General features: G+C 41.5%; 1 protein-coding gene across 1 annotated transcript in view; it reads right to left on the reverse strand.

The window, feature by feature from the left end:
* Positions 1-15,759, reverse strand: part of LOC124476009 (rho GTPase-activating protein 23-like) — a 78,509-nt gene extending 62,750 nt beyond the window's left edge. Inside the window, exon 1 of the mRNA XM_047032948.1 lies at positions 15,368-15,759. Within this exon, the coding sequence (XP_046888904.1) occupies positions 15,368-15,376 (9 nt within the window). The 5' untranslated portion in view covers positions 15,377-15,759. The remainder of the gene's footprint in view (positions 1-15,367) is intronic.
* Between the last annotated feature and the right edge of the window lie 1,354 nt (positions 15,760-17,113).

A 17,113-nucleotide genomic window follows, 5' to 3' on the forward strand; every position in this document is an offset into this window, starting at 1 on the left:
AAATATGGCTGCGTCCAGTCTCACGCTCTCGCTTGCCTCACTGCGCCACTGAGCACTTTTCATAGAAATGAATGGGGACGCCATCTTGGAAGACGAAAGTAACTTACTCTAGTTATATTAACTCTATAGGAAAAACAGAGACTTTCGTTCATCTTCCGTTTTGTGCTTTACGGAGACATGGCAGAGTGAACTGATCCCAGACTCTGCGCTACAGCTAGCAGGTTTCAAACTGCTGAGAGAGGATCGTGAATCCCTGCTTTCTGGCAATACGAAAGGCGATGGTATTTGTTTGTTTTATTAACAGTGGCTGGTGTGAAGATGTGACAGTGATTCTGCAGCATTGTTCTCCTGATCTGGATTTTTTTTAATTAACCGTTAACCTTTTTACTCGCCACGTGAGTTTGCTTCATTCATACTGGTCGGCGTCTACATGCCCCTCAGGCTAGCGCCAACGAGGCTCAACGTGTGCTCGTCAACCAGATATTGAGTGTGGAACATGAAAATCCAAATTCCTTGGTTATTGTGCTAGGCGACTTTAACAAAGGCAATCTCACTCAAGAGCTCCCCAAATACAGACAATTCATCAAATGCCCTACCAGAGAAGAGAACACTTTGGATCATTGCTACTCTACTATCAGTAAAGCATACCATGCGGTCCCCCAAGCAGCACTGGGTCACTCAGACCACGCCATGGTCCACCTGATTCCTGCATACAGGCAGAAGCTTAAGCGCTGTAAGCCTGCTGTGAGGACATCGAAACAGTGGACCATTGAAGCTATGGAGGAACTGCGGGTGTGCTTGGACTCTGACTGGGACATGTTCATGACTGCTACCAATAGTCTGGATGAGCCCACGGAAGCTGTGACATCATACATCGCCTTCTATGAGGACTGCTGTATACCAACACGCATCAGGGTAAGCTACAACAACGACAAACTCTGGTGTACAGCTAAACTCAGAAGGCTGAGGCTGGACAAAGAGGCCACGTTAAAGGCCGATATATGCTTCTGCGTTTTTCGAAAAACGGACACATGGGAACGCCCTCGTCTCCGTGGAACGCCCTCTACAACCTCTCCGTCAGCCCTCGTAAAGCCTTGGAGAGCTTGACGTGAACCTCCTTAATTTTGTAACTCTCCGTCGTGGCTACGAAGAGCTACGGAGACCCCCTTGGCTGTGATTGGTCAGTATTAAGTACCGCTTGTGTCAGGGGTAGGGGCGGGGTTGCCGTGATAGCAGGATGAACAGAATCCTGTGACCGCCATTGCGTGTAAAGCTTTTACAATTCATATTTCAGCTAAACGGTACATGTAAATCAGAATCTGAATTAAAATGTGATGAGAAATGGGCAGTGTAGTTGCTGAAAATGTGCGTATTTTATTGATGGAACGGTTAATTTGTAAATTTGCTCAGACTTTTCGGTAACCTAGGTAAATAAACACTCAACGACGTCTAAACAAAAAACCGTTGTGCCACCTACTCTTCTGGCGGTGAATTGTTTTCAGCACCCACAGCCTACGGAGAACCATAAACGCAGCCTATCCGTCCGTATCCGGGCGCCCGCCCATCCGTAAACGGAGACGCATATTTTGGCGTCTAGGAGTGGGGACAGGGGCAGATTCGAGGAGTTGAAGAACAGGTTTAGCAAGGCGGTGAGAGAGGCTAAACGACTGTACTCGGAGAGACTACAACATAAATTATCTGCTAACGACTCTGCTTCTGTCTGGAGAGGGCTCAGGCAGATCACCAACTTCAAGCCCAGAGCCCCCACTCCACTAACGACTCCTGCCTGGCCAACGACCTGAATGAGTTCTACTGTAGATTTGAAAGACAAATGAACAACCCCTTTCCACCCGTGAGGCCTCCTCCCTCCCACCCTCTACAGTGACGACTCTCTCCTGAATGGAACAAACTGTTCGAGAGACAGAAACCCTGCAAAGCAGCTGGGCCGGATTCTGTCTCTCCAGCCACCCTCAAGAACTGCACTGACCAGCTGTCTCCGGTGTTTACCTAAATCTTCAACACCTCCCTGGAGACATCCCAGGTAAAAAAAAAATATGCTAAGTATACTAAATCTTAGCATACTTGAGTATACTTGAAGAGTGATTAATCACCAGTATACTTCAAGTTATTGAATGATTAGTTAATTTGAAGTGTGCTATTTTGGAACAACTTATTTTGTACTTAATATATTTAAGTTGTAATTAAATTGTACTAAAGCACAATTTAAAGTATATTAAGTGCACTTTTACGTGCTAAAGTGGAACAACTTCAAGTATACTTAGTACACTTTAAGTATACGGCTATGTCCATATACTTAAAGTGTACTAAGTATACTTGAAGTTGTTCCACTTTAGCACATAAAAGTACACTTAATACACTATAAATTGTGCTTTAGTAATTACAACTTAAATACATTTAATACAAAATAAGTTGTTCCAAAATAGCACACTTCAAATTAATTAATCATTCAATAACTTAAAGTATACTTTAACTAATTAGTCTTCAGGAAGAACACAGCCCCACTCACCCCCATCACCCTGTGTGACTCCCCAGTCAACACTGTGGAGTCCTTCCGCTTCCTGGGCACTATCCTCTCCCAGGACCTCAAGTGGGAACTGAACATCAGCTCCCTCACCAAAAAAGCACAACAGAGAATGTACTTCCTGCGGCAGCTGAAGAAATTCAACCTGCCAAAGACAATGATGGTGCACTTCTACACAGCCATCATTGAGTCCATCCTCACCTCCTCCATCACCATCTGGTACGCTGCTGCCACTGCCAAGGACAAGAGCAGGCTGCAGCGTATCATCTGAGAGAAGGTGATTGGCTGCAATCTGCCTTCCCTCGAGGACCCTGAGACAAGCGAAGAAGATTGTGGCGGACTCCTCCCACCCTGGACACTCCCTGTTTCAGTCACTCCCCTCCGGCAGAAGGCTGCGGTCCATAAGGACCAAAACCTCACGCCCCACAAACAGTTTCTTCCCTTCCGCTGTTGGCCTCCTCAACAAGGCCAAGAGCCCACACTGACATTAATGACTTAATGTCTTAAAACTATTTACATTTTGCACTAAATTCAATTCCTGTAATATTTGTATTTGGTGGCCAAGCGGCGAAGCCACCTAGAGGGTTTCTACTTATTATTATTATTATTACATATCTTCTTCTGCCATAGGAGTCTATGGCAGCCCCTAGAACCACCTCGTCAGAAGTTGTGAAATTTGGCACACTCTTTGGGACCAGTCCCCTCATCAATTTCACCAAGTTTCATGTCTCCCAGTCCAACCATCTAGCGCCACCAATGGGTCAAAGTTGAAGGTGTTTTTACACATGTTACTTTTGAACCATATCAGAATCAGAAGGGATTTTATTCGCCATGAATGTTTGCACAAACAAGGAATTTACTTTGCCAGGGAGGTGCATACATTAAACATAGGAATATTTAAACTTAAATATGTGGACTAACTATACAAAAGGAGCAAAGTCTAGCTAATACTAAGGGGGGTCTAGCTAATACTAAGGGGAATAAAAAAAAAATATATAAGTAGCTTAATTTACAATTGAACCTAAAAATACAGATAGTGCAAACGATACAATAGTGCAAATTGCAATGTTGTGCATTGTCAGTGTGAGTCCTTGGCCTTGTTAACGAACAAGCTGCAGAACAACCTGCTTGACCCCAACCAATCGGGCTTCAAGACTGGCCACTCCACAGAGACTGCCCTTCTTTCAGTCACCACTGCCCTCCAGTCTGCCAGAGCGGCTTCCAGGTCATCTGTCATCAATCTGCTGGACCTTTCTGCAGCGTTTGACACGGTTAACCACCAGATCCTGCTCTCCAGACTTTCTGAGATGGGCATCACTGGCACTGCACTCCAGTGGATCTCATCCTACCTGTCGGGAAGATCCTACCAGGTCTCCTGGGGAGGCAAACTGTCAGGCCCTCGCCAGCTCTCCACTGGTGTCCCACAGGGCTCCGTCCTTGGCCCCCTCCTCTTCTCTCTGTACACCACCTCACTTGGACCAAACATCACCTTCCATGGCTTCTCCTACCACTGCTACGCTGACGACACGCAGCTGTACCTGTCGTTCTCCCCGACTGATCCGGGGATCTCAGCTAGGATTGAGGCCTGCCTCACAGACATCTCCGCCTGGATGACCGAGCACCACCTCCAGCTGAACCTCGCCAAAACAGAACTTCTCATCATCCCGGCTAAACCCTCCATCTCCCATGATCTGTCAATCACCCTGGGATCTGCGACAGTGACCCCTTCATCCTCTGCCAGGAACCTTGGGGTTACCATGGATGGCGAGCTCTCCCTCACGGCCCACATTGCCGCAGCCTCCCGGTCCTGTAGATTCACCCTCTACAACATCCAGAAGATCAGGAGATACCTGTCTGAGCACTCCACCCAGCTGCTAGTCCAAGCAATGGTCCTCTCCAAGTTGGACTACTGCAACTCGCTGCTCGCTGGTCTCCCAGGATGCGCAACCCGCCCTCTTCATAGGATTCAGAACGCAGCGGCACGCCTGGTCTACAATCTACCCAGACGCTCCCACGTTACTCCGCTCCTCATTTCCCTCCACTGGCTACCCATCACGGCCCGTATCAGATTCAAGACCCTGGTACTGACCTTCTGAGCAGTGAACGGGACTGCACCCGACTACATCAAGTCTCTCCTGCAGCCTTACACCCCCCACCCGCCAGTCTTCTTCAGACAACCGCCTGGTGGTCCCACCGCTCAAAGCCGCCCGGTCCCAACACAAGCTCTTCTCCTGCCTGGCCATCAGAGACACAGGCTGTCTCTCCACCTTCAAGAGAAGGCTCAAGACGGGAGTACAATGTAACTTAGGAATGGTTTGCTGAACCCAATGGTAGTTTCCTCAAGGATCACAATGACTCTTGCTCAGAGACTTGTTGCTCTTGTTGGTTAGTGGTAACTGATTTAAACTGTTGTATTCGCTGCGAAACATTTTATTTTAGTTCATCTTATTTTTATATTTTTTCTGTTGCTTAAGCTTTTTCTACAGGTACCCTTGCACTTAGAGATTAATGTAGTTTAATTGGAACTTGCTTAACTACATGCTCTTATGGTTCTTCCCTTTGGCACTTATTTTTTGGTTGTTCTCAATGTGTGCTTCTTGTTTTTGGCTACCCGCAATGCTTTGGGGCTATCTTGTTGTTATTATCAGTGACCTATGCACTTTGTAAAGCTCTCTCTTGGAAGTCGCTTTGGATAAAAGTGTCCGCTAAATGAATAATTATAAATGTAAATCAGGTACAATCAAGCATTCCTAAGTGCCGTTGTACTCCCGGGAAAAACGCGTCTTGAGCCTTTTCTTGAAGGTGGGGAGACAGTCAGTGTCCCTGATGGAGGTAGGGAGCTGGTTCCACCATTGGGGGGCCAAGCAGGAGAAGAGCTTGTGTTGGGACTATCGGGCGGTTGTCTGAAAAAGACCGTAGGTGACGGGTGGGTAGAACAGCTTTCTCAAGCAGTTTGTAATGCTTTTGGAAACAGGAGATGAGCCCCTGGTCTAAATGCGCAACCTGGCTTGAGAAACCCGTTTTCAAAGACTTACTTTTAGTCATTATTTGGGTAGCACACATATTCTGAATTCCTTCGGCGGAATTCAAATGAGCCATTTTAATCTAGATTAATTTAGATTAACGCCAAGATTACAGTGAGATTAATCTAGGTTTTAAAAATTAATCTATGCCCACCACTAATTTCCATTTACTTCAATTAATCATTGCTTATAATTTTTTTTCGCGTAATCTATTCCCTCATGTTATCTGATCTGCTCTACGCTTTGAACCAATTAATTCCTTTGTGGTACTGACAAAATGCATAATAATTAGGTTTCCTTGGTCCCTAAAACCAAATTCCAAGGTGGTGCCCCGACCTGATTAGAAAATGAAGTATTTCTATTCTTCAACCACCCTGCTACAGGATGCTGTGTAAAATGTAAAAAAACAAACAGAATGCAATGATTAGCAAATATAATTAACCCATATGCTATTCACAATAGAACATATAAAATATATCAAATGTTTAAACTGAGGAAATGTACAATTTTAAGAAAAAAATAAGGTCATTTTGATGATGGCCGCAACACGTCTCCAATAAATTGGGCCATGGGCAATAAAAGGCTGGAAAAAGTAAGTGTTACTTAAAAGAAACGGCTGGAGGTATATGTTAAAACTAACTAGTTTAATTGCAAACAGTTCAGTAACATGATTGTGTCTAGAAAGAGTATCTTAGAGAAACAGAGTCTCCCAGAAATAAAGATGGGCAGCAGTTCACCAATCTGTGAACCTACATATTGTGGAACAATTTCAGCATTATGATCCTCAATGTGCAAAGACTGAGTAGATAATACAATCAAAAGAGTCAGATAATAAGCGCAGCTAGTTCTGGCAGGGCACTCGGGCAGCGCGTCAGTCAGTTATCGGGGACGTAAGGCGTCTTACTCCACCTTCCTTACTCCACCCACTACCACACCCATGTTAGCAGCGCATATCCATTGGGCCACGTCCGATAAGGCGTCTTTAAAAGACGCGCGGATATGCACACACCCACCCCGGTTGTTGTATGATCAGTGCTGCTGCCACCCTCCACCGTCCCCTTCTCCCCCACGCTGTCTGTATGTCTATCCAACAGGGGGATTATATCTCTATTGCTCCCTGCCTCATATGTCATGTATGTATGTGTTGCATCGAGGAGGCAGGGAGTGCTTCCCTTAGATGATCCACTCGGCCAAAGAAAATCTACATGTCCATGTCATGTAACAATAAATACTCAAATCTAATACATGATTGTCTTGACTGAAATCTGGAGAAATGTGCAAGAGACAAGGTCGGAAATAAATACTGCATGCCTGTGATCTTCAGGCCCCCTTCAGGCCCAAGGTACTGAATAAAAAACAGGCATGATTCTGCCATGTAAATCATTGCATGGGCTCCAAAACACCTCCAGAACTTATTGTCTGTAAACACAGTTTTCTGTGCTAACCTCGGGTTAAATTTCTATCATGCAAAGACGTCATATATGTGAACACTGCCGTTTTCACTGGGGTAAAGCAATTTTAAAATGGACTGAGGCAAAGTGAAAACTGTTCTGTCAAATGTTGTTGTCAGCTCTCAGTTCAAAATCCTGCATCTCTGATGGGGGTGCATTAGTGCCTATAGTGGGCAACTTGCACATCTGGAAAAGGCACTATCAATGCTGAAAGATATATACATGTTTTTAGAACAACATAAACTTCCATCCAGATAACATCTTTTTCAGGGAAGGCCTTGCATATTTCAGCACGACAATGCTAAACCACATATTGCATATGTTACAACAGCATGGCTTCATAGTAGAAGAGTCCAGGTGCTTAACTGGCCTGCCTGCAGTCCAGACCTTTCACCAGTTAAAAAATGAAAAATAGGACAAAGAAGACCCAGGTCCGTTGACCAGCAAGAATCCTGTATCACACAGGAAAGGGACAACATTCTTCTCCCACAACTCCAGCAGCTGGCCTCCTCAGTTCCCAGACTGAAAAGATGATGGGATGCTACACAGTAGTACACATCGCCTGTTTCATGTTGCTGCCATCAAATTCTAAATTACCATTTCATTTCCTTAAAATAGTACATTTCATCAGTTTACGTTTGATATGTTTTCTATGTTCTATTATGAATAACATATAGGTTTATAAGATTTGTAAATCATTGCATTCTGTTTTTCTATTTACATTTTACAAAGCATCCCAACTTTTGGGGAATTGGTTGTAGTTTTAATATAAAGATAAGGACCAAATAAAAGTAGGTGAACAAGAATAGTAAGTATACCGAATAACCGAAGAGTCCTTCCTTCTGCAACCCAACCATTAAAGTACAGCTATTTCATGACGTTTAAAAGCTAGAAACAAAATGGCATTTAAGGTGTTGGTATAAAATATCTGCCATTGTCCTTCCCTGTGTTAGTACATTTTTCAAATAGCACCAAGCTGAATTTCCCAAATATCTAATCCATGTAATCGTTTCCATGTGGTTTTGGAGAAGGTGTGTACCAACACAAGCTGTCCACTGGAGGGTGCCTGAAATGCATTCAAGTTTTGATTAGTGAAAATATCCTTGAACCCACGCATTTAAGTGCACATACACTTAGTGAGGAAACACTCACATTCCTCTACACACAACAAAAAAGGTTCAACATACCTAACTGCATAAAGCAAAAATGCCCACACTATTTTACTTTTCTAACCAAAGTGATATTTCTCCAACCTCCCAAATTGTTAGGAATGTTATGAAGACTCTAGACTGATTTAAAGTGAATGTCCTATAACGTAATAGTTCCTTTAAAAGCCATGGTGGCTTAATCGAATCAGGGACTCTGCGATGATTGTACCGGGGCACCACATCCCTGGAGGGGTGAAGAGCTAGGACTGGACTGTCTGGTTGAGTGATTATGTGTCTGCATAAAATGTGAGCTCATGGATAGACCTTGTAACATTGGTTCTGAAAAGTTATATATAATAGAATACTCAGTAAAATAGAATTTTCTATAACTTTCATGTTTTTTACTTTAATTCCTAACTCCTCTCCTTACCTTCACTCTGCTCTATTTCACTGTTATGTTAGGCAGACCATGAGTGGTAAGAGGAGCATCATGTCTACTTGTCACAGTTCCAGTTCATCCCTACGTACACAGTGCACTTTATCCCTTCAAGGGACAGACACACACAGTTACCTAACAGCCATAATCCCCTGGATTTAAGCCCACTGCTGTGAATATGCAACCACTAACACAGTGCTGCAAAGGAGGTGAGGAGAAGACCTTGTTAAGAGTTCCATTCATAATTGTCTTTTTGCTCTCACAGATACAGCTGTATGCTGGCAATTCAATTAACAAAATGGAGCATAAAGCAAAGGAGACTGCCTCTAGGTCATAAACATGCAGCAAGCAAGAAAACACACACATGGGTCTGCTCTGGACAACAGAGGGCTGGGACCCTAAGGGAGACAAACAGAGGAAGCCCATTATCTGGTGGTCACACACTTTTGTTTCCTCTTCTCGCTCGCCATCATCTTTATTCACCAACACACAGAGGCAAGCCTTTGGACACTATTTATAGGCCTGATAAGGCAGTATGAACCAGACCAAAGTGAAGCCACGAAGCATAAAGTGGGCAGTGAGATCAACCATAAGCAAGTACATAAAAATCATAGATATACATCAATACATTTGTACACATTAAAATTTATAAACTGACAAATACACAATCCTACACAAGCTATTATTTCACATTAACAAATGGTAACACATATTAAATGTTTTAATTTTTATCTCAATTCTCTGAGTTGTGTCAGGGCACAGATGGTACTTTAAAACAGAAACTGCCGGGAGCTGCATACTGATGATGTAACAGTGATCTCAGTGAACAAAGCATCTTTTCCTGGGCCAGCACACATATGTAAGGTATGTTGCCCGACGAGGTGTATATTATCTCCTGATAATGGACGATGCAGAGGCGTGAACCGTCTGACGCGCAGCGGAGTCCATCATCAGGTGATAATGAACACCTCGAAGGGCATTATTCTTCTTATACCACGGTCACTTGCCATTTTTTTTTTTAAAAAAATATTTTATTTTATGTTTTAATGGGTTTTGCAATTGAAATGTAACGTTTTTCAACGTTAGCCAACTCTGATATTTCTAGTCCGCTCAGCTCATAGAACCAACACAGGTTTTCCTTTGGCTGAGCTTTTAGCCCGAAAGCTAACGTTATGCTAGCAAGATTCAAAGGCAGTAACATTGTGTACGGTTGACAAACAGTAAATATAATTGTACAGTATGTTTGACAATAAGATTAGCTAGCTAACCAGAGGCCTGTTCCATATAGTGAGTTTACCAAATAAGCCAGACTTACAGAAGAATGTGTTGTTAACTACCCATCCAAATTCTAATGAAAAAGAAACACAGACAATTATCTAAATTAGGCTTTGAAATTGTGAGAAAATCAGCACTCTTCTCTACTTGAGACTGGGGTGGGGCGTGTCACCTGAAGGAGCTGAAGCTCTGCCCCCTCAAATAAAACCCATTCTGATTCTGATAACGTTAGTTGTTTCCACTTCTGTTGTTGAAGCAAACGGGATCAACTTAGGTGGGTAACGTTAGCACTACAGCTTAGCAAACAAACTGTCGTGATTCAACTGAGCTTCAGTTAGCTCTAGCTATCTTTTAAAAAAATAAATCTGAACAAACATGCATCTTGAATTGCACATTTGCATGACAACACAGGTTATTTATTTGAATGAAACACAGTCAGGAACATAAAATAACATTAGCCCCATTGCCAATAAACTACATCATCACACATTCTACCGATGCAAGATACAGGTAGGATGCGCTAGCATTGCTAATAACTGTTAGCGACAACATCATACTACAGCTTGCGGTTGGGATGAACATAAGGTTGGAACAGCACCTCTTTTCAGCAACAGCTTCATAGCAAATCCTGCTTTATGCTTTACATTGTCCCAGGTTTTCAAAACTGTCCTCTGTGAAATGGTTCGAGCAAATGTGTAATTGAGGGTCGAACTGCACAGGGATTTTCTCATAGACAAACATCACAGCCGTCGAGTGTTTGGTTCCTTAGGAAGACTCTGAAAAGTTTCAGCATTCCCTGTACAGCCTGGAACACTGCATTTACGATGGTCCATTTTCAATATCCTTTAAAAATGTCCGCACTTTCTCCTTTGTAATTCCCGTGGAAGTCCACAGAACAGCGCGCAGCTAAACTAGTGTCTGAGATCCTGGGCCAGAACACCAGAGGGCTGGTTTGTATGTAAATGTTGGGGCGTGACAAAGGTGATGCTACATTTGTGATGTCACAAATTCAGCTTTTTTGAAACTGATCGTTTTACAGTTGAAGTTGTGAGATTTAGATAGGAAAGAGGTGTCAATGGACTTTGAGGTTCACTGTATTCACATTTTACCCACCGAACTGTCGTTATTCAACTATTATCAAATTAAATTAAAACTCTGTTACTCTAATGTATGCGAAGGCATAAGGAATGCAATACAGAATGATTGAAAAGGGTGTATTTTTGTAAATGTCCACATTGCCTCAATATCTTTTTGTCAATAACTCAAATATCATTTTGACTGATGGTTTTTCAAACCTAATAAACTTCAAGATTACATCATTCTTAAGTACAATGCACAATGTCACATTGGTATGTCAAAATATGACTGAATTACAGCTGTTTAAACTTTGTCCCAACGTTCACCAAAGCTAATACCCTTTCTATTCAGAAAAACTCAACAGTTGATTTGTAGCAAAGAAGATAGAGAGGCTGACTTGCAACCTCATGCTCTTGAGTTCAAATCTCCATTGAGCCGGTTGTTTGCCAAGCATTAATTAATTTTGCTCTCTTGTTATCCAAGTCGCCCTATTGTGTTTTGTAGATAAGATCATGCTACATCTCGTCAGCGTATCGGATATCGTGGCTCATGTATGTAAAAGTGTTTTTTTGATCGATATTGTGAGATTGCTTTGGACATTGTAAAAGTCCTTTCCCCACCTGTCCAGTTACATACACTTCCAGAAGTGCCAGTGGTCCAGTGGGTTAGAGTGTAGTATTTACATCTTCAAATCAACAAGGTTTGCTCTTTCTAACTTCACTTTTCTCCATCTTTCCAACTCCTTTAACCCTTTTCCACTCAGTTCTTCCATCTCCTTTCTCTTGTTCTCCGGCCATTCCTGCCTTCATCTATTCTGTTCCATGCTGATAACGTTTACTTCCCCAGTCTGGGCTTAGATTGCAGTCAGGAAGTAGGAAAATCAGACCATGTGTTTGTGATTGTTGACAATAATTATGGTATGTGTATGTGCTGCATACATTATAAATAGTACATCTAAAGTAAGAATACAAATGTTCTATTGTTCTACAGCCCTATTGTTTTAGATTTGTATTATTATTGTCATTATTTTCTTCCTGAACCCGTGAACTGAAATCATTGTTGCTCTCTAGCAGGCATTTCCAAACCCTAACCAAATGATGTCTTTAGAAACATGAATCCGAAACACTTCATGGTGACAATATAGCAATTAATAGACTAATACAACTTTACATGTTATGAAATCCAAAAAAATCACAGAAAACAGCCAAGCAAGTCAAACTTTGAGATGTCCACCACATCCCTCTAAAAATGACCCCTTTCAAGACTATAGAGTTAGATTAGTTTCATAATTCAAACAAACAAATGCAACACGATTCAAACAAACTTAACACGATCCAAACAAACGTAACATGATTCATACAAACATAACACGATTCAAACAAACAAACGTAACACGATTCACAAATGTATTTCGTGATTCTCAAATGTAACGCAATTCACAAATAAATGACCCTATTACATTCGTTTGCAACCTGACAAACACAAGTTACAAATCCATGCATTCGTTGGTGTGAATCCCTGCATTCGTTCGTGTGGATTTTTGGAACTTTCCTGACGCGCTTAGATTCACAAATGCATTTTTTCTAAAAGATATCCTCTGCAGCCTATCAGATCGTCTCTTCCAATTTTAGCCAATCACATTAACGTGTCTATGTGGTCTTCAACAACCTGCCATAATGACGCACATCGTCTCCTTCAGATCACGAGCAATGTCGTCTGGTAGCATGTAGGTGAAATGTTGCTTGTTAATCTTATTAAACCGATGATCATACGTGATTGAATATTGTTGAGAATGGCTGGATTCATGTTTAGTCATTTTCCGTGTTTCCTAGGCTAACGCAGAGCCCGTCTACCCATATTAGACATTCTCTGGTGATTGGCTAAAATTGGAGACATCTGATAGGCTGCAGAGGATATCTTTTAGAAAAAATGCATTTGTGAATCTAAGCGCGTCAGGAAAGTTCCAAAAATCCACACGAACGAATGCAGGGATTCACACGAACGAATGCAGGGATTCACACCAACGAATGCAGGGATTTGTAACTTGTGTTTGTCAGGTTGCAAACGAATGTAATAGGGTCATTTATTTGTGAATCGCGTTACATTTGAGAATCACGAAATACATTTGTGAATCGTGTTACGTTTGTTTGAATCGTGTTACGTTTGTTTGTTTGAATCATGTTATGTTTGTATGAATCGTGTTACGTTTGTTTGGATCGTGTTAAGTTTGTTAGGGTTAGGGTTAGGGCACTGCCTACCCTGCCAAAATTCAAACGTAAAAATGTTTATTAAATAATTGTATTTAATAAACTTGTATTTTATTTTTACTGATTATTCTTGTGATTTATATATGCAATATGTGTGTTATTCCAATTGTTTAGACGTTATGATGACAAATGTAGCAGTTACGCATAATCAAAAACAACAAAATGGTAGAATAAGCAGTGCTTTTACTGTCCATTCATTGCGGACGACAACGAAAAACTCATGTTGCGCATGCGCACTTCGATCCTGTATTCTTTAACATGTACGTCGAAAAGCACAACTCTGCTGTGCCTTTGAAAGTAAATATGTTATGCCAGTAATCATCTACGTTACGTATCAAACATGGACCAATTAAAATCGAGATATTACTGGAAATTTGCGCAGCTAACGTCATTATACTGGCTACGTTGTAAGCGTAATCCCCGCAAAATTCAAGTCAAAATGACAGCAGCGGTGTCTGCCGATATCAGAGTTGAGGAATTTCTCCAAGCTCGATTTTATTCAAAAAAGGAGTTAATAGCAAGAGGGAGGTCTACGCCAGACTTAGATGGACTACTGCAGCAAAGGGACAACATGTTTTCGATCTTTTCAAACAGACTGGTATGAAAAGATTGGCTATGTGGCTGTGCTAACATTCAGCGGCTGTAAACTACAGCCTACTGTTTACTGCATTTACTGTTTTGACATATTAGCCTAACAATAAATTAGGTAATCTGGCTTTCATAACTCAGTGCCTACCCTCTTACTGACATCACCGCACGTCACTGGGAACCACTGTTCGCAAAGTTAGGTCACCTGAGACACCGAAGCTTTAGGGTGTGAGATAACCCCAAACTTTAACAGTTTGGACCCTCACAATGCTGCTTTTTGCTTCAGCTTGAGCACAAACGTAAGTTTGCAAACAGCACAATCTAACATGTATGACAATACCCTTACAAGAAAAACTCTCTCTCTCTCTCTCTCTCTCTCTCTCTCTCTCTCTCACACACTGTTTATCTATCTCTCTCACTCCTCACACACACAGTTTATCTATGAGGCTTGATTTAAAGTGATGGCTAACTTCAGTAAGGGTCTTGAGAGTCAGATAATTTTTTTGTGGTAGTGGAGAACATGATAAAGTAAGACCTAATGGGACATTCACACAAGGAACGTCAGGGTACATTATTTTGATGCTCTACCCGGTCGGCCTTGAGCTTTTCAGTCTATTAGTGCATGGAAGGTTTCAAATGCTGCTAGCTAGCTAGCTATGTTTAGGTCCTAGCATCCACATTTACACAACCTGGTTCATGTAAAACAGAATAAACATCAGCCATTACAACCATAGCTATTCCCTCTTGTACCAGTTTTGTTTTAATCCATGTTTTGTTTAAACCAAGATAAATACAGGTGCATACGTACATCAGGGATAGGAAGAAGTATATATGGGTTTCATTAATTGGTCGCCACACCCTTCCGTCACCAAAAAGTTGATTATGTTTCACATTTCGCAATGCTTGACCCACCTGACACTTTGACAACCTCTAGCGTTTCCCATTAATCCTGACTGGACACTGATGCATAGTACACACACTGTTGATTAATTTGAAAGTTGTATATTATGGTCAGGACCTATATTATACAATTAACAAATTTTACTGAAAATTTTGAAAATAAATGTACTACTAAGAAAGGTATCCAGCCATTGTTCAAACTTAAATAAATTAAAGCTTTTGTGAAGACAGTCCCAATTTATAAATCATCATCTTCCAACTCTACTGGAAATGTACCCCAATTATATTACCATTCTTTGTGCAACAATTGGAAATACATCTTCAAAAAAGGTATTCCAGTGAACATATCTGGCTGTCCAAAAAGTAGTCAAGTGCAGGATAGCCTGACTCCAGTTATTGCCATCCACATACACAAACCCTCAGTGTGACCCAAAACACAATAGTATTAGATAATTTCATTATGTCACGAAGAGTACCTTTAAACACACTTACTCAATGTCCCTCCCTTAATTGTGTCTACATGTAAACTCTCCTACAATACATAATCACTCTGTCTTTAATACTGTACTTACAAAAGTATATAGGAAAACCCAATCTCTCTTTACCAAACTGACCAACATCACAGCACTTTCACTAAGAGCAAAGTAACATTCTAGTTACCTGTTCCATCTCTTCAGCAGGACTCCAGGTGACTCAAAGTCTGTGACATGGTTCCGAATTGCAAGAATTCTCTTCAGATACACATTAAAGAGACAATCAAGCAAGGATATATCCCTCCTATCTTTTTCTGTAACCAGCATCTCCCATCATCACATCTCCAAACTCTTTTTCTTTCTTGACAACCCCACAGCCAACGTGTTCTGGCTGAGTGGCTTGTTCCTCTGTGTAAAACAAATAGACCTTTTCCTGTCACTCCCTTTCTCTCTTTCCAGCTTGACTACAGTCCCACTCTTCTCTACCTTACTCTTATCTCGCAACAAGGTTGTCTTGCTGCTTGATGCCACTTCCCGGTCAGCATCGCTTCCCCTTGTTCCCTTTCCTCCCCTCCCCCTCTACTTCACTGTACACACGAATGGCATTACAAAGAGTGCAAGAGAGAGAGAGGATCAGAGGGATAGTAAGTAGGAGACCATGTGACATGCAGCATAGTGTAGTAGGATTCCGTACCAGCTGTTGTGCTCATTCCTTCATATAGATTGAATGAGATAGGCTTCAACAGTCACTCCTTTTTGCCTGGTTAACATCACAAACTGTGGGTTCATGTCTTCACCAAAGGATTCTAGGATTTATTGTATTAATGAACACTTACAGTTGAGCATATTTAAACCTTTGTATTTTAGTTTTAGAGAACAATATTTTCAAAATACTTAGGAACTACCTAACTTCAGGGAATGAGTGTGAAAATGGTTTACACAAAGTTTCAACCACACATAATTTGTATTACATATTGTTATTTTGGGTACATTATCCATACACATGCTCAACCTAATCTATTTCTGTAATCAGGAAGGGGACATCCTTTGGTGTTTCCTTCTCAGTGTTTAACTGGAAACTCCCTCCTCTAAACAACAGGAACTGGGCATGCAATGTAGCCTAACTAGAAACTGATCATTTTGTTTAATGTTCAGATCATATAACGGTTGCATTTGGTATGTTGTAATCAAATACATTTAGACAGAAAAGATCACAGGTTGCTGAGAATATAGATACAAATAAATGTAATCGAGGAAAATGGTAACAAATGAAATGTTGGGGGTAATGACTACAGATGGCTAAAGAAGTGCTATGTGTACATATCAAAAACCTATTGGTTAACAGATGAGTCATGCACCTATTAAAGTCCATTTTAATGTATACTATTAAGATTTTTGTTTAGATTGTTTCACTTTGTGAGGACAATATAAATATTAATTGGTGCAAAGCGCCATCTAGTGTACATGTAACTGTCTTGAAGAGACAGGTTTCAGAGTTTCAATAATTATTTCACGTAAAGTCATCTGTTTTAATTTAACAAAGGATTTTAATAATACGGTATACTAAATCAGAAATATGTTTTGGTTACCGCTTTAATGCTTTTATTTGGAAAGTTTGTTTTATTTGGTTCAGTCATGTGATCAGAGCTACAAAAGGTTAAACGGGGCCTTGTGGCTCAGAGAAGAGATATTAGGTGCGTTCGACATGGACTGACTTCATCCAGCGCTGCAGCCAGCTGCAGGCGGCTGACTTGAAACAGTAAATTCTGGTTAGACTTTTTGTCCGACTTGAGACGGCGCCGAGGCTAGGTCACTGTGACGTAGCCATCAAAGTACCGTGAGATTGATTCGAGAACTGCTGGCTGCGTAGCCGAGCACATTTTCTCAAACTGCACGGGTTCTAATGACGATACAGCTATTTCATGATTGGCCA

This window comes from Hypomesus transpacificus, chromosome 13 (assembly GCF_021917145.1).
Source record: "Hypomesus transpacificus isolate Combined female chromosome 13, fHypTra1, whole genome shotgun sequence".
Lineage (NCBI taxonomy): Eukaryota > Metazoa > Chordata > Actinopteri > Osmeriformes > Osmeridae > Hypomesus > Hypomesus transpacificus.